The sequence below is a fragment of the Strigops habroptila genome, chromosome 4, assembly GCF_004027225.2.
Source record: "Strigops habroptila isolate Jane chromosome 4, bStrHab1.2.pri, whole genome shotgun sequence".
NCBI lineage: Eukaryota > Metazoa > Chordata > Aves > Psittaciformes > Psittacidae > Strigops > Strigops habroptila.
In genome coordinates, this window is record NC_046358.1 from 35,805,263 (window position 1) to 35,824,380 (window position 19,118).

Consider the following 19,118-nt stretch of genomic DNA (forward strand, 5'->3'; position numbering starts at 1 on the left):
CAACTGTAAACTAATTCCAACAGCTATGGCATGGTAGCACAGCTTTCATTTCTACCTCACTACCTGCAAGATCAATCAATGGACAAAACTTGAGCTCCTTGTGTAGGGAAGAGTCAGGGATGGATAAAAATACTGCTAAAAAAAAATTAGGAAAGGGGAGAAACCAGACATTCATGGGATTCCCTGACAGCTCTGTGCAGAAGGAAGGGCTGGGCTGGAAAAAACAGGGCCCCAGGTTCCTGCCAAGCTGTCTGAGGCCCGTCCTTTCCAAATAGCTCAGAGAAACAGCCAAGGCTCCCTCGTAACCCTTTCAGAACTCCTCTAGAGAGAAAGGCTGTTGTGACCAGAGCTGCTCTCACAGAGCTCCAGACTACTTGGGTCCCCTCATTCCTAGAAGGCTGTAAGCAGCAGAATCTATTTCCCTCATGAGAGTTATTGAAGTACGATCTAGGGCCACTTTAACCCTCTGAATACCACTCTGGAAAGCAACTATTTTAATGATGATTGATAGGTTTAAATAAATGCAGAGGAAAGGGAGATCTGCTGGTCACTTTGCAAATTAAATATCTAGAACATACACAGGATATTTCAAAGAGATCTAAGATCAGGCATGGGTGAAGGAAGGTTATGAGTCAAGTCTTGCAAGACACTAAAAGATTTCAACTTGTTCTATATTGAATGAGATACTTATTAGAACAGAAACCAGCATGTGACTTCTGTCACAGCCAATAAAACCCACTGGTGGCAGCTGAAAGCAGGCAGAAGGGGGGGGGGGGGGGGAAGAAAAGAAAAAAAGAGATGTATCAGCATGAACTGCCTATACCTGTTGCTCAGTTTTACATTTACTGCAATAATCAAAGAAAAACAAGTGCATATTAATAAAAAACTTTTGAGTGTTTAGCAAGGTCAGAAGCCAGCAAGATACTAGTATATATAAATTATGAGTTAGAAAATAAAGATATTATAGTGTTACTTACATAAAATCAGTGTCTTACTCCTACTTGATGTACTTTCTTGTCATTTCTATAAAGACAGCCAGAAAATTATTACAGGGCTGGGAAGATTTCCATTTAGAACTTGAAAAGAATTGGACTGTTTAGTTTAGGAGAGACAAGTAAGAAGGGAGATGATAGAAATGTAAAGAATAAATAGTGCAGAAAATAAATCAAGCATTTCTGTTTGCCTTCACGTAATAAGGGGGCAGAGACTTCTGGCAAATTTGGGGAAAAAAAAATTTTAAAAGGAAACTTATGCATAACATATGATTCACCTGTGGAACTCACTGCTACAGCTCAACGAGACTACAGTTTTTCCAGAAAGTAAAACTAGATGATTAACAACAACATCCACTCTAGACTATGGTACAACAGAAACTATTGTGAGAACTACAAGCCAGCTGTTAGCTGTTGAGGGTAAAAAGGAGAGTAAAAGCAAGCTTCTCCCCACCCCAGACAGGGAATTTCACTGCTGCCCATCAGAACTTCTGCTCTCTGTGCTTCCACTGAAGATGGTGGTGGTAGTTGCTGTGAAGCACATGATGGGAGAACTAGGCAGATTTGCAGCCCAGTCCAGGATGGCAAATCCTAGGTTTATGTTAGGGTAAGGTCAGTTTGTGAAGGCAGCTGAAATGGAAAAATGCAAACCCATAACACAGTATTGACTTGGGGGAAGGTATGAAACCCCTGTCACTCCTTTCACCTACCAATATGGGCTACTTGATGAGAATAATGGGAAAAATCCTAATATCTTCTCTGAAAGGATGTCATGCAGTCAAAGAGAAACCTGCCCCCTCAAATTTCGAGAGCTATTTGCAAAAACCATAATTACCCAAGGCCAGCAGACACACGTAATGCAGACATTGTGCCCCCTTGCTTAGCTAGAGCCAGTCCAAGGCAGGCCCCAGGATGCAACTCCAGACAAGCCTCCCAGAGGTAGCTGAGTGGAAAGGCCACACTCACACAAGTCCACTTGCACCCACTCTGCCCTGCTGCGAGGCCCTAGCTCTCACCTCCAGCTCACAGACCCAGCACTGGCTCTTACAGTCTCCCTGAACACAGCCCAAACCCCCTTCACCTCTGGAAAGGGTCCTGCGATTAATCTCACTTATTACCTCGGAAAAGCAACAGCGCAGCGGCTGCCAGCCAAGTCCGACTCAACAGCGTCTGGGGAGCTGAGGCTGCAGGGCCAGGCCTCAGACTGTCTGGGCAAGTCACGAGCTTTCCGCCTTTCCTCTCCTGGAGGCTCCAGGCAGACAGAGCCAAGGCCTAGCTGTGGGAAGCAGGGACCCTTCAGGACTGTGCCAACACATGGTGCTGAGGCTCAGGGCAATTTCCGAGCAGGATGGAGAGTAATTGGACCTGCCATCACAAGTTTCTTCAGTGTGACCAAAATATATATATAGAAAAATAAAATAAAATACAAAGGCAAGCCATGTATTTCTGAAGTTTAAGTCAGCAAATTCACTCCCAGAGTTAACAAGTTGTCACCAGTGACCCTGGGAGATGTATAAAAAAGGTTGCCAGGGAAGGGCAGGAGAAGGCTGCTACAGGCACAAATACGCACTGAGAGAGGAAGAATATGCACAAACGAGGGACAGGACAAGTTGCAAGAATGCACAGCTGCCCAGGCAGTACTTCTATTTTTCTCCTGCCCTCAAAACTTCTCTGAACAGAAGGTAATAATAGACCAAACCCCAAATTCAGGACTCGCACAAATGCTGCTTCTCAAGGACCACAGGCAGAATCATCAGCGCTGCTGAGGAGATGGAAACAAATCAGTCACAGAAAAATCACCGTACCTACCTCAATTACTCCTCCACCTCAAATAAAGAAATTTACCATAACACCTAAATTAATTCAAGAGCTAAAGAGAAAAGAGAAGAGGACAAGCAGTATGAGGAGCAAGAAACAGACACGTGGCTATGCTGGCACAGGGCTGGACTCAGTGCTGTTGGTCTGCCACTGCTCTGGCACTTCTGTGCTGCTTAGCTAGGGAGGTGTTAAGGTCAATGCAGTTTGCTCAAACCAAACTGAAGGCCTATTGTATAGCCCTCAATGCCTGTTGCCTTCTCCCTTCGTTTCCTCTAGAGGCATCAGTGCAGCAGTCGCCAAGTTAGCTTGCACCTAGATACTGCACAAACAAATAGGCTCTGACCACTTGGCAAGTGCTGCACAGGACAGCAGTTGGGCAGCCTCTACCTTGCAAGAGACTGCAGGGAGCTTGAAACAAACGATTTGGAAGAGAATAAAATCACTATCAACCCTTAAGATGCAGAACTACAAGGCAACACATACGTAACAAAGAGAAATAGATTTGTTCTTATTAAAACTTGGCGTTAGCTGCGAAGATCCCTGGGACTTCTCTCCTCCTTACTTCTAGCTGCAAGCCCATAGGTAGTTAGGTCTTTCCCAGGGCCCCTACTGTAACATCCATGCTGCTTCTGCAATTATAAGCCCACCCTAGCCTAGCTCATGAGTCTTGCAAAAAACCAGGACTGTCCCATCAGCTGCTCACCTTTCTATCACTCTGAGAATCACCTCGCACATTAGCACATCTCTTGGCTATTCTAGTATCACTCTTCTAACAGCTCTAATAGCTCTTCAAAGCCCATATATCTGGGTCCAAGCCTAATTTCTTATTTTACATCCCATACCTCCAAAATTTAAAATATAAACTGGGGAAACAATGACATCACTTTCACCTTCCCTTTATGTCAAACGTAGCAAGCTGCCCCTTTGACTACAAAGGATCAAGACCAGTGAATCACAATTAGCCTGTGATATTCGTCTGGGGTCTTTCTGGCAAAACTCAAAGTTTCAGTGGAGACAAAGAAGCCACTTATACCAGCACAGAACAAAGTCTCAAAAGAGATCAGAGACTCTTCCACATACTCACAAGTCCAAAGGATATATACTTAGTAATATCAGAGCAGAACATCTGAAACCTAGAACACACAGTACATGTACCCCTAACAGTAAATGAAAACTGGCATGAAGCAGTGACACAGCAGCTGCAGATTCCAGTGCCAGAAGCTTCCAGGAATGTCTTCTGTCTCCACCACTAGGGTTTATGCAACTATTTGCCAACAGGTACTCAAAAGTTAATTTAGGTTCCGAATCAACAAGCTTCATTCTCAAACGCCCAATTTTTTACCTTTATTTTGCAACTGAGAATGCGTGCAAGAGAATGTTCTTCCAAGAGCAGTTCTAGTAAGGTCTTGGCTTCAGTGACTAGAAATTAGTTGCACTGAATAATGAGGAATCACTTTCATATTTGTTGTCCTTATATTACATTAGTAAAATGGATAAAAATTATATATGGGATTTTACGTACTTCTGCTACAAAACATATACCCACGTTTACACACAGCAGAATGTGAAAGGGTGACAATCCTGCCTGATGGATAGATTGAGAAGTTGAGATTGAACTGAAATAGGGCACTGAGGCAGGACTAGTGTTAAAGTAGGAGAAAGCAGATCCGGGACAGCCTCAATGAGCTACAGAGGGCAACAAAGACAGGGCTGCAGCAAACATGGCAGAGACTGACAGCCATGTTACGGTAGTCAGAAGTAAGCCCATATACAACTTGGAACATCTCACCTCTTGTATAGCCCTGCAGGCTTCTGTGTCTGGGGCACAGTGAAAGCCTAAACCATCACTGGGGTGGGAATAGCACCAATGCTTGTATAGAGTGACCAAAAAAAAAAAAAAACCAAAAAAAACGGTATCCAGAACTGTTCTCTGCCTCTGTATTAAGCAGACTACTGATTTGGCACCTCACCTCATCTCATACATCCAAAAGAATTCAACAAAGGAAGAGAGAACTACTTTGAGAAACATTTAGGTAAGGCAGTACTTGGAGGGTGAGAATTAGAAAGGAGGAAGATTTGTCATTAAGACTATGCTGAATCCTACAGATTGCAAGCATCAAAACAAAATTTTCAAATAAATCTCAACAGCACTAAAATGGCTTATTTTTACCACAGAGCCATACAAAAACTGTAAGGACTGTGTTTAAGAGGCAGATGTTTGAACTGGAGCCAAGTGCAAGCCAGATAAGAGACCCATTTACAAAACATTTCCATCCTTGCCGAATCCTACAACTGGTAGACCAGAACCTTAATGGAACAAAACAGGAAGCTTTTTTCTTCAGTCAGTCAACCAGCACTGAGCACAGGCTGACACCCAGCAGATGACCCTCTATGAACTGCTTGCTCCAGTGTAACAGATCAAGTAGCAAAAAGGCATTTAGAATAGAAGATAGCCATCTCCATATATTGTGACCTTGGTATTCCTTTTGGAATTCTCCCATTAAATGAAAGTTCACAGCCCAAGTAATTCAGCACCGAAAAGAATCCTTTTTTTTTTTTTCCCCCCAGGTTTACATAAAGCTTTTAACTCCCAGTATTCTGGCCATTCAACACAAGCAGCCACAAAGATAAAGTAATTCAGTAAAGTCTTAAGACGTCTTTCCATCTCTTGTTCTAATGATAAGAACAGAACTGAAGCACTAAAAAACTAAATGGCTCACTAAAGATTTGAAGAGGGGATCTTATACTAGCTGTGACCAGACAATTCTGAAGTACTTTTGGATTACTGTACAAAATAAAACAGAATTTCTAAAGGCATTAAACTATGCATACAATGCTAGATGAGGCACAGCCCTTGAAGTCATTCAGAGTGGAGTTCTGGGCATTAAATGGTGGGTTCTTAGATCTACAAGTAACATAACTGAAATGGTTTCAGAGCAACACGGTAATTACAGTGACTCCTGCAGAGTTCTGCAACAGAAGATTTTGAGCATGCGTAATCGTTTTCCAGCTGTGTGTGAGTCCATGCAGAGGTGCAAGCAGAGCTGAGAAAGGAATGGAAGCTCTAGGACAGCCTGCACTCTGCTGCTCTCTCAAGCTATGTAGGAAGGGAAGGCAGTTTACACCTGTTGGATAGGTTCTTTATTTGGATTAGGTAATAGCTTGCCTGGCTGAGCTCCAAGAGCAGAATCACCACCACCTCTCTCAATAACTCTAAACCCCAGAGGCAAACATAATGCTGGAACAGAAACAGGTCAGGAATTCATTTCTCACATTCCTCTAGGCAGGATGAAAAGCAGTGACTGATGAAATAAGAACAATTTTACTTCAGCTTTCCAAGTCCCATTCCAATCTTTCTATTGAAGGACCCATTTGGGAAAGGATGACCACTCAGGTCACATGCCTCCTGCACTGTGTGTCTGCCTCTACCACCTCCCTCCATTTTCTGGTAGCATTGAAGCAGCACTGACAAGAATCAGTATTTCCATGCATACAGTGCTTTCCAGTCCTCAACTCGTGCTGGAGAAGCTGTGCCTCCTTATTCTAATCTAAAAGACAAAAATGAAGGCTTAGGCAAAAGAATAAAAAATATTTACTGAAGTGGCAAGGAAAGAACTCAAACCTCCAGCAGTTCTGGGCTGGTATTCAGCATAGCTCACCCTGCTCCTAGCTTCCAAGATCCAGAATCCTTTGGGCAAACCTTGCTGCTCTTTTAATCCCAGCAAGAATGGTTTTAATGCAGAATCACAGACCTTTGCCCCGAGTCCCATGATATCAGCCATAAATATAAATTCCAATGTCCAAAATTAATAAAGACCATAAAGAAGCCATCTGAAAAAGAAACTTTATAATATAAACACTGCAAGATACTGCTCTATCTTTGAACAATCTAAACTTGACATTCAAGGAAGAAGCATAAAGATGCAGCCTTACTGGAGATTTCTGCAGTATCAGGTATAAGTTTGCATTCTGCATATATGTCTCAACACCAGCAAACCTAAACTTACAGATGCAGGGATGAGAAATGATCAAAGAGAAACAGACATTTCCCTTTCATTCTACATGTTCATCCATCTCCTTATTTCACCATGAACCTGAGAGCTCTGCAAACATAGCTCTATTTTCATAGGCCTAGTTTCTAGGATAGTCCTAAGAAGACAGGCCCTCAGACAGAATCATAGAATCATTTAGGTTGGAAAAGACCTTTAAGATCATTGAGTCCAAATCTTAGCCTTGCACTGCCAAGTCCACCACTAAACCATGTCCCTAAGCACCACATCTACATGTATTTTAAATACCTTCAGGTATGGTGACTCAACCACTTCCCTGGGCAACCTGTTCCAATGCTTGACAATACTTTCTGTGAAGAAAGTTCTCCTAATATTCAATCTAAACCTTGCCTGGAGCAACTTGAGGCCATCTCCTCTTGTCTTATTGCTTGTCACTTGGGAAGAAGAGCCTGACACCCCTTCGCTATAACCTCCTTTCAAGTAGTTGTTGAGAGCAATAAGGTCCCCCCTGAGCCTTCTCTTCTCCAGACTAAACAACCCTAGTTCCCTCAGCTGTTCCTCATCAGACTTGTGCTCCAGGCCCTTCACCAGCTTTGTTACCCTCTGGACATTCTCCAGCACCTGAGCAAGAAGCCACATACAAATTACAAATGAGCTCCTGAGTGCATTACATTCTTCTTCAAAAAGTTGGAGCAGCAATTTTAACTTACCTGACAGCTGAAGAGACAGGTCTTTTGTCAGCTATATGGGTGTCTGACTGCACAGCCAACAATGACCCTCTTTTGTTGAGTGATGACTGGTAGCTCTGTGAGGTGGCTGCATTCCCCTTGCTTATAGTTCCACTTGCCAAGTTCAGGTTTGTTAACTAAAGGGGGTGGGAGGAGGAGAAAAAAAAAACAACCATACATCAGAAACATTTAAAAGCAAAGAAAAGAGCAAAAGGTGTCACTAAGTAAACTGGATAGACTATGAACTAAGAGGAATAAGACTACTAGAGAAAGGAAACATTCAGAGGCAGGACTGTGCTAGTTGCATAAAGCAGTGGGAGAGATGACACCAACCTCCACCATGCTTGAGATGAATTCAAGTACCAGTATTAAAAATACAACCCTTCCATTCACAGAAGAACAAAGGAGGAAAGACAAAGATGGATCGAAAATCCCAGAGTAAGAAAGCAACATCACATTCCTGCCATGTGAAAACTTAACTCTACGTGCACTAATCAAAACCTAGAAACTCACATTACACTGAGCAGAGACCAGTGTGCCCAGTCAACATAAGCTGTGTCACTAAGCCAGCCATATGCACCTTTCCTCTCCCTACCCCCCTCTATGCATCCATATAGGCACAATCCAACAGCATATGTACCTTGTATATATAATTCGAAACCAAACTCTACCACAAATGAAAGAAACTTCTCACACAACCACTTCCAATCTGTTTACACAAGTAAATATGCTAGCTAATGATAGTCTAAAATTGTGTTAGGTATATGTTTGTTATACCAAGCTCTAAAGAAATTGTCTATATGGGTTTAAGCATACAAAATGTATTCCATTGCTTCTCTCTCTGAGCATTCTTCTTGCACTGGTTATCTTCTTGACAGATCAAACTGCAAGCAGATGCTGCCTGTTGGTTTATTGAAGAGAGCCTAAAAACATAATGAAATAGTATCTACTACAGCAGGAGAAGTATTAGGTTACATTTGGGAAAAAAAAAATAAAAATTATGAAGCTTACAAGACACTACAAAGGTTGCAAAGCTACGATTCCCAGTCAGGCATTGCCAGAATCAAGTTTATTACTACCTTTAATTACATGATCACGTGTTGCTTTTAGGAGCACAGAACAGAGCTGGTTCTGCACCAAGATTAAGGTCATATGGTAAGCAAAACTTGTCTGTATGGCCCCTGCTTGCTTCTTTGGCAACTGGAAGGCATATAGCCAGAGAGACACAGGACAGAGACAGAAAGAAGAGTCTAACACCTAACCCTGCATCTGCTCCAGATCTCAAAGGCGATGCTTGTTAAGTCACTTAAGTGTGACTTAAGCACAGCTCATGAATTCCCAGCTTTGAGATCTTAACAATGCTCTTTCACCAGAATTTGTGTGCAATTACTCAAGTGCATACCAGCTTCATTGCAATACACTGCACTCATACCTACAATAGACTTGTGCGTGACTGCAGACTTCAGATCCTCCGACTGAACTCTGGCATGAACCACCATTGCAACTGGCAACACAGTAGATTCCCGCTCCTCCTGTGGTTTAGTACTATGAGGCATCTAAGCATTTTGTAAATTCAGAAATCTTGACTCCTACTTCAAGTTTTGGACAGCATTAAATTATAGCAGTTATGCAGTGGGCTTCTGCCCACTTCTCCAAAAGGAACCTCTTTTGTCTCATCCCTTCTGAGCTCTCCCCTTTCCTGTTCTTACTCCTTGTCTGTGTCTCATTATTCTCACTTAGCCAGTCACAGCTTCCACGTTTCAGGTGTCATTCTCCTTATTCTGCTCAGTCCAGTTTCATTCCTACAGACTTCCAGCACTGGCCTCCTCACTACTTCTGGCCCCTGAGCCACACCATTTCAGGCCTGGAACTCTCCATGGGAGTAATTATTTGATCTGTCTTCCCACACTTTTGTTCTTCATTCCTCTTCCAGTTGCTCTCATGCCCTAGAAGCAAGCTTAGTCATAGGCAGTGCTACCCATCTTATATGGAAAATGACTTAAGGTGTCATTTTGGTGCCTCTACCTCACCCTTAAATGTTATCTTCTGTAGAATTTAATTAAAATTTAAAGCATTTTCATTGCAATAACAGAAAGCTTCAAATCAGGTTTAGTTCCAGTTGTGCCAGGCACTATACAAATACCTAACAATGACAGTTTCTGGCCACAAAGAGTTTATTGTCTGAAAAGAAGCAAGAATGGCAAATGAGGCAAACACAAAGGAAATAGAATATATACAATTCTTAGCTTGTCAGCAACAGTGATCACAACTTTGCTAACACATCCAATGTGTGAAATGAAGACGACTTTATCCATTTTTTTCATCATCTTGATACCAAGAACCATTTAGCCTGATGAATTACCCCCTCACCCCTGCTCTATTAATGCAATCTGCTTTCCTCTCTAATACAGTATCATTGTTTATTTGAAAACTGTCTTTCCAAGCAAAGCACGTGAGCAAATAGCTTAGTACGGGTAGTAGGGACATTTCACACATTCCACATAGACAGGTGTTTAAACTACAGCAGGATTAAATACAGACAAGGGATTCAGAATGAGGGAGAGAACACCAGCAAGAGTGCAAGGTCTAGCTGCAGCCAGCCCACCCAGATAGGTGTTACTGCTGTTACTGTGCGGTGTGCTGAGACGTTTCGGCTGCTATAATTAGCTTTCCAGGATGTTGCCTTGGTGGATTGCTGGGACACCCCCAACACATATGTGCTCCACAGAGTGACTTCATTTTCTAGTCACTCGTCCTCCTGTGCACCTGGTGAAACCATATTCTTCCCTTTATGTAGGCAAATACTTAGCAGCAAATGAGTTGTTACTTTGGCTTAAAATAAGATAGTGTATAGCACTTGGACCAAAGGACATATCAAAATCTCCATAAAGAAAATGTGGTATTGGGAAACAAACCAAACCAAACCACCTCACCCTACCCCCAAAACCAAGAAAGGAAGGTTAGTGGGGCTCAACAGGGAAACTGATTATTGGCGTGGAACTACAAGAATAAAGTTAGTTTTCACACTGAGTTGTACCAAGATGGGTTCAAACTCTCCTGCTTGGTAAGATTCCTGTTTTTCACTAGCAGTAAGGGACTCACAAATATTTTTTCTGACAGCATGACAGGAGACCCGTGTGTGCTGCACTGCACTCTTCAAGCATCCCTATCTTCAAACACCTCTCCTCACATTAAAACATTTTCTGTGGAGTCTGTAAAAGGCAAGATAATACACAGCTAATACTTCTCATGATAGAATGATTCATAAAGTTTTGCCACAATTTTTAAACTGTTTGGGATAGCTGAAAGGAACATGCTGAGTGAACAACACAATGGGACAGTAAATCCCAAAGAGCTCTCGTAGCAAGAGGGGAGCCCACTTTATGTAACTCTAGTTGTTATCTAAAATCAAGAAATAGGGAAAGGAAGAACATGTGGGTTGTCACAGCCATATTGATAAATAGAGCCTAGTGTTAGAAAGCCTAACAGCATATACATGTACTGTTATAATTAGTTCAATACTAATAAACCAAAAACCAAATTATTGCATAATGCCATATTACTTTTACTGGGGTTTTTTTAATTATTTTTAACTATTACAAGGTAAGTTTATGACAATACACTTGCCTTATTGAGAGCAGACCCACATAAGTTTAAGAGAAATTGTCTCTATGGTTTTGCTTTATTCAGAGAAATCTATTTCTCAATAAATTTAAGACTGAACGCAAGGTGACAACACAGAATGGTATCTGAAAGCACCAGATCTAAGAGTTGAGAGTTTTGTTTTTGTTAATCTGCTTTATAATTAAAATAGGAAATAAGAAATCTCCAAATACAAATAGGAAGAAACAAAACTCCAGGACAGAATTTTGAATTCGTTTCTAATGAATAGCATTCTACAGACAAAGACCCATTCTATAGTACCTTTAAGAAATCACAAGCAAGAGTCAAAAGAGGAGCTTAATCTCTTTCACATTTCTGATCTACATTATACTATTATTTCAATAGTTTCCCATTATCACATTCAAGAACCTTTTTCTCTATAATATTTTCATTTTGAACTTGTCTAATATTTCAAATAAGCTAAAGCAGAAAATGCCGCCTATGGCCAAAAATTAAAAAGTATATATATACACACACATATATACATTTATACGTGCTGCAGATCAGCCTCAACGAACTCAGTAAAACCCTCTAAAAAAGCCTCCTAAAAGCCTGAGCGTTTCTTTTGCTGGTTTGCAGGAGTCAACCAGAGTGAACAAGGACACATCATCTCTAGAAGCTGCCCCCCTGGCACAGAGTGGAACAGTGACTTAAATTTTCATTACCAACATCCTGAACAGCAGATCCTGAGTTTCACTGGTCAATGTGTTACAACACTGAGCAAGCAATGCACTACAAAAGAATGCTTACTTCACACTCCCCAGTTGGCAGTTTTAGTATTTTTCTGCCAGAGGCCAGTCATGTCCTTTTGCCTGTAAAGTGCTGGGGACTGTAGATCTACACAGTCTAAAGATGACCACTTCTCTTAGTTGGAGCCACACTTGAATCCCTTCCAGTTCACACATTTCATTTCCATTTGGATCTGACTGGTGAGGAGGAGAAGAAATCCAAGCCATATTTCAAAGATCAAGACATGATCAAGATATGCCAAAGGAACACAGTGATCATAGACCTACTTCATTGTCTCCTCCAAAAAAAACTTCAATATGATAAAAATTTCACAGTCTGAAGCAGGAGGAGGCCTAATGCCACAAATTTTTAGGCACAATGTACCCTCTCAACAAGTTTCAAAGGTGTATATGAACACCAACAGCTTACTGAGAAACCTTTTTTCTTTAAAGAAAGATTGGACAGGGATCATTTTAAGGATGTAAGATCATTTTACATGTCAGATCACTCCTCCTCTACCTAAAGACCAGAATCTTTAGGTTTTGATGCCTCAGACAGGACAAAGTGACATTGTATCATAAGCTCAAAGGAAGGAAGCATTCCACTAGAAAACTGAAAGCATGCAAAATGTCTCATAATTTGCAATATATTGTCCTTTACCTTTTCATCTGTTTTTTCCTGTGTGCTCAGTTTGATTCCTTCAAGACCCTTCAGTCAATCCCTAATTTTCCATTTTATTACTGTTCATCCAGCAATGCATCTTTATCCAATAGCTTGTAAGAGAAATGTTTCTTTTCTTCCATTACCTTGCTTCCACAGTCACTGTATTTTCACCTGCCAAGCCTTCCTCAGACACACGTGCCCCTGGGGCTTTTGACATCAGTGAGATATTTATATTCCCAGGAACAGAGGGGAAGAGCTAACAACTTGCTATTAAAAAAAAAAAATTAAAAAAAATTGCAGATTCTTTCAGTTATATTTTTCTTCTTTCAGCTTGCAGAGGTGACAGTGACTCGGTGCTAAACCAATATAAATATTCAGTGTTAATTTGTCGTCTCCCCAGTCTGTGGTTTGCATGTTCTTGACTTCACTACAGAGCTGCCATCTACATGTGTGATCAAGTGCAAGCTAGCATGACTTGGTCTAACAAAACAGAGCTCCCAGGTCTTCCAGTACTACTGGAAACAGTCCACCTGCATTGCCTTCCTTAATTCATCGAAATACTGGAATCCAACAGGCCATCCCAGTATGGGAAACATCACAGGATCTTAACCTGCCTCTTGCCTTAAAAGGCAAAGGAAATGCCAAACCACAAATCTCTAGCACACACACACACTTTCACTGTCTGAATAGTGGCACAAAATACACCTACTACAAATTCCTTGAAGAAACTATGTAATACAAGCAGATTTTCCTAGGACCACCTTTTTATTACCCAGGCCAGCTTGCTGACCGCATCCGACACTAAACCACCTTCATTTTATGTACAGATTTGAATTTGCAGGAGCAACCAGCCAGAAAGGAAGAACTGGGACTAACAGGCTGGGAAGTGTGAAATCTGTGTGTGTACCAAGGCTGATCTGGCCAAAGGCCTCTGACATTCCTTCTCTGCTCATGGAGCTTACCAGCTTACAGGATATACATATGCATACAGAGCACAAATGTTCCAGTCTCCAGAAAATGTTCCAGACAAAGACCTGCCAGAGACATTCCTGGGAAACCTGACAAACTTACAAATTCCTTTGTAGTGTCTCCAGCGTATGCATCCATTTAACAATGAAAAAAAGGGAAAAAATAACAAAACCCAAGTTAGTGCTGCCGCTGTGGATGGCTGTACTCCCTTCTTCCTTCTCCTGAAAAAGTCAGGTTTTCATTTAGATGCTCTCTGACTCAAAATTTCCTAGTGGGAGTGATTTTGATAAGGCATAGACGTGCCAAACGTTTGATGATCAGGGTGTAATCTTTCCTATAACATGCATTCTATCTGCTCGGCCTGGCCCATTTGGTGACTCTCTGCAGATGTTACTGCATCCTAAGGAAAGCCTCTGCTCCTATTCCCTTTGGAGCCTCAGAGCAGAAGGAGTTCAGTTTGAGCACTGCTGAAACTGCATTGACATTTTCGCTTCCTACAGCCTCTGCTGAGACCAGTTACATTACTGCTGATGCTACAAACTAGTAGTATTAAAAGTAATTCCAGCTTCTGTGTGAACAGCCTGGAGATGAGGAGGCGATGGGGCCCTGCAGCCGTGCAGAGCTCTGTGAGAGGAAAGAAAAAGATCACTTAGACTTCATCTCCTGCCTTCTTGCTCCTCTTCCTAGTCACAGTGAGATGCCCTCTTCCTTTATAATTCTGTTCCTCTCCCTCAGCAGAAGGATAAAAGCCAACCAAATGCTTAAATAAGGAAAATAAATCTGATTAAGACTCAGACAAAGTTGGTTGAGTCAAAGCAAGGGACTAACACTGAAAAAACCCCTTTGTTACGGAAAACATTCTCACCAAATTTCTGCAAATAGTTGCTGCACCCTGAGTTTCGTGGTCTTTTTTCAGTTGCACTGCTCAGTTCTAGAACTAAAAGAGCTGATGCCCACCGGTACCAGTAGAGTGCATTTTGGCATGCTGGCCATTTGCTTTGTGGCACTTTTCCTCTGCTGAGGACAAGGGAGGCCAGGGTACTACACTGCATAATAGAGACAGGTAACTGATGATTAGTGTGGGTTCAAATATTGTTGTAGCTGATGTTAAGCTGAAACTTGCTATTTTGGGATTCCTGTGACATATTATTCCCACATGGCCACTCTGGGGCACTGTCAAGAACCCATTCCAATTGCGTCTCACTCCTTCTCCCCATTCTAAGGTTTAGTAAACTCATCTGCTTCTTTCTAATTTGTACCTTCTGTCCAAATGAAAAATGCAGAGTGAGAGAAGTACCCCACCCTTCCATGGATCTATCAGCATGTTTGCAGGAATCCTGGCTGCTGGATCTTGGGCACTGATTGCCTACATAGCAAGAGAGAGAGGCAGCTCAGTATAGCCCTTGCCTGGGTGGTCTGATATTATCCCTGTGATTAAACTGGCTGGCTAGAAGAACTGGAGCTATTCCTAATGATAACTGAGTCCTGAAATCTCACACTCTCCCTCACAGAGAGGGGCAGAGCTCCCACCAGGCTTCCCCTCCTCCTTCTCATCCTCCTCCTCCTGGTGAAGCTGGCCAATTCAACACATTCTTCAGTTCACTAGCATTAATAACTACAAAGTACTACAGCCTGGCAGGTATCAGCTGCAGCCCCCCACGCCAGCCAGTGATAGGGACCTCACACAGATCCATTGCAGAAGAAAACCTTCTTTTTACCTTAAGAGCATATATCAGAAATAAGTAGCATGCTATTCACAAAGGAAAAACACATATCCAGGCTTCAGCCACCTGGCTCTGGATCTAAACACACGCTGTGCATTTTAACATCCTCCCCATAGCAAGTCCCACAATACAAGCACAAAGAAATATTTTAAGCTAAGCACAAGTGAAATAAAGACTTTAGGATTAATGCCTGGTAAACAACACAGAGGGAAAAGAAGTCTGGATTATTTTGTTCACAGCCTTCATGCATCTATCCATCAGGAAAGACCAATGGCTAACAGTAGGTACAGACGTAAATATCTTTTCATTTAGCTGTCCAGAAATAACATTGTAGCCAGTAAGGTCCCTGTATCATAAATCAAGGCAAGAAAGGCAAGTAAGTCCCTATATAGTGAAAGGGGCTTACCAGTCTGTATTTTCAGGCTTTATTCCCCAACACATCACCAATGTATATGCCATGATTCTCCAATAGTACTATCTTATGCTCATGCTAGGCAATGGGCTAACTGAACAAGAAAATTTCAGGACAACTGAAAAACTGAGTATCATTAACACACTGACAACACTGCAGGTGAAGCACCACACATACCAACAAAGAAGTCCCTCTAAAAATAATCATTTGCATGCTATAACTTGGAAAATCACTAATTTCAGATATCGACTTCCCCACAAGTGTCTCAGTAACTGTCTTATCATAAAGGAAATATTTAGCTTGACTACAGTAAAGTAATCTAGCAAAGAAAAAGTCATAAATATGGAAGCAGCAGCATAGCACACATTCCTCAATATTAAAGACAACACATCAGTTAGGAGCAGCGGACCAGCAAACTTGCTATCCTGCCTGACATATTTCAGAAGATGAAAGAAATCTTGGTTTCCATGCATCTAACTGAAACATCTTATTGATAAGAAAAATTAATTTGATATTTCTGTATGTTAAAAGCTAGGGATCTATTATTTGCAAAGTGCTCATTATTCAACTATGGCCTGTTAAGTTTTCTGCCTTAACGCTACCTTACTGCACGAAGTTTCACAAGTCAAGTGATTATTCTTGGCAAGGGAAGTCAATAGTCTGTGACAATAACTATTCACTTTAATGATTTTTACTCTGATGTCTTCCTACTAAGATGAATATCCCCTTCTTGTTATGAGAAACATGAATAAATCTTTATTTACCTGGTCATCCACTGCTCTGTATAATTCCTTCATACCTATCTCCTCCCTAAACAAACAAGCCTAATATTTTCACTTCCTCAGTTAATTGCTCTAGTCACTCAACTATGAATCCCGGTTATTTTTCCTGAATTAGCTCTAGAAATGACACCCAGAACTGAAAACAGTTTTTCAAGGGAGGGCCTGTAACTGATGCTTACATGACTACATACCATTTCCTACCCTGTTCCTTAAACATGCTACTAATTTTTCTTTGTTGCCTTTATTACTTGACTTAGAACAGGTATCTCCATTGAGCTTTCTAGAACAAAACTAATTTTTTCTTCCCTGGATGATTAAAGGATATTACTTCAAGTAGTGAAAATTGTTGCTTGTCATGTAATCAGTTATTTATAAACACTGAACTTCATTTGCCATTGCCCTTCCCAGTTAATGCAGTTGTTACATTTCTCTTAGCTTTTCTCATAATAATCAACAATTGTATTGACAAATTATCAGAAGGTAGGCTCAAGTTTAACTTTATAGCACACACAACTTCACAGTAATTGAACGTCTGGACATTTGTAGCCCACATTGCACTGAAGGTAACAAGAAGTTACCTCATGTAGTAAACATGGGCTGCACAAGTATATGTGCACATGGATGAACAGTATAAAGTAGCTAATCTACTGTAAATTCACACCCCATGTTACATTGCAATAACTTGCTTTTATGTTCATTCTTTAGGGAATAACATGCAGCCATTATGAACCTCCTCCTTTCAAATCTTTAATTTTACACTCCATCATGTTCATTCTGTATTGTGTCTTTGGTTACCCACTTGCTGTATAGCAAACTGGCTACTCTTTTGTTTGCTTTCTGTCTGCTTTCAATCTGTAACAAAACTTTGCCTACAGATACTGGGCTTGCCTAACAGTAATTGCTGAGAGCTTGTAAAAAACTTTTTTGTAAGTTTGAAGAACAAGAACCAGTGCCATAGTAGATGCTATTTTTCTCAGTTCAAAGAATTCTAATAGATCAAGACATGGGTTGGGTGTTTTGGGGTTTGGGATTTGGTTTTGGGTTTTGGTTTTGGGGGTTTTTTTTGGTCTGAATTATGTTTACCTGAGTGAATTAAAGTTCCATTTTTATTTCAATTTAATATATATCTGCTAACGGAGCAAGACCCTCTGCTTTAATTTACAGGAAACTTCAGAGTCCCCATTACAGACAAGTGTATTTGTTGCCTATCTGTCCTCTATACCAGCTTCATCACTGACCCCACCTTTCAGCAGAAACTTTGTCACTTCGCTGTTGCATTTCTGAACTCCTGAATGTAGACCATCCAGCCATAGAAGTCTCACAAAACATTTTTTGCCTATCTTTTCTCCTACAAGTTTAACTTCATTACCTGGGAAGAAAAATGTATCTCCTCTATACCCAGTACAGTGAAAAATGCAAATTCCACATCCTCCAAAAATTGTTTCTACAGACATAGAATATATCCCCATTGAATTAACAAATTAATCTATCAATAGCATATTTAAGGAAACCTGATTTCCTGTGGCATCCTCATGTGTCTCCATGGCCAATAAGCACATCATTCACAAGTCTGCTACCTACGATATAGTCAGTATCTTTCCTCCCTGCATCCCCTTAACTAACAAGCAAGAAATAGCACATGTTGCAGCTAGTTCCCAATTAGCAGTGAACAGGCTAATTTATATATGCACTCTGACTGGATAGGCAGCAGTCCAAAGAGAACAGAATATTTTGAACTCCACTTGATTTTCACCCTTGACTGAAACACTCACGGGCCTTGCACTTCTCTGCTCTAACATTTTTCATGAAACAGGTAAGAATATACTATCTGCAAGAATAATTTAGTTGAAACTTGGGGAATTTGGACAGGAGCTTTCTCTTTCTTATTTGTTTTCTTATGACCTTTTGAGCTCAGATACCTCCATTATTATCCTACTCAGCCATGAACTTACCGGGTTAATGCTGGATCCTCAAAGGCACACATGTTCTATTACAGATCTCTCTGTTGCTTTCTCCCAAATGTTTTGGATAGTTTAGCTGGAGGAATATCTTGTTAATTTTGAATACTGTGGGTACTATAGCTCTTATGGACAGAGGTACGTAACTCTACTGCTTGTCTTAACCTCAAAATCAGTTTTACTATTAGATTTTATGTAGTCACAAAAACATTGTAAATATGTGATTTTAAGTAAATAAAATGGAATAAAATTCCTGAGAAGTAAAAACCAACATTCATTGTTACAGCTATACTAAACAACAAAGATTCTCCTTAGCAGCTTCACTGTATTAATTTGTAATGCTGAATATTTATCTTTCATAACCTGAGATTGTCATACTCAAGTGTGTCCTTAAGGTAAGTGCAGAAAAGACACTGCCGTTAAAGACCATTACAGAAGTAACTGCTGCTCCTTTTCTAGTTTAAGATACAATAGTACTGCTCCTCTTTTCTCTATATACATCTCTCTCTCACTCCTGCAACTAGGCAGTAAGACATCATACAGTGATGCAGGGGATTAAGTAATGATTCTCATAGGTTCTAGATCAATATTTCTATTGTATACCACTGTGAAGGCACCCTTGTTTTCTCAATGTTGCAAGCATAAAGATGCACTGATGAAATTTTATACC

General features: G+C 40.9%; 1 protein-coding gene across 1 annotated transcript in view; it reads right to left on the minus strand.

Annotated features, from left to right (window-relative positions):
- Window positions 1–19,118, minus strand: part of TTLL5 (tubulin tyrosine ligase like 5) — a 138,901-nt gene that overhangs the window by 53,617 nt on the left and 66,166 nt on the right. Inside the window, exon 31 of the mRNA XM_030482434.1 lies at window positions 7,531–7,685. Coding sequence (XP_030338294.1) covers window positions 7,531–7,685 — 155 coding nt within the window. The remainder of the gene's footprint in view (window positions 1–7,530; window positions 7,686–19,118) is intronic.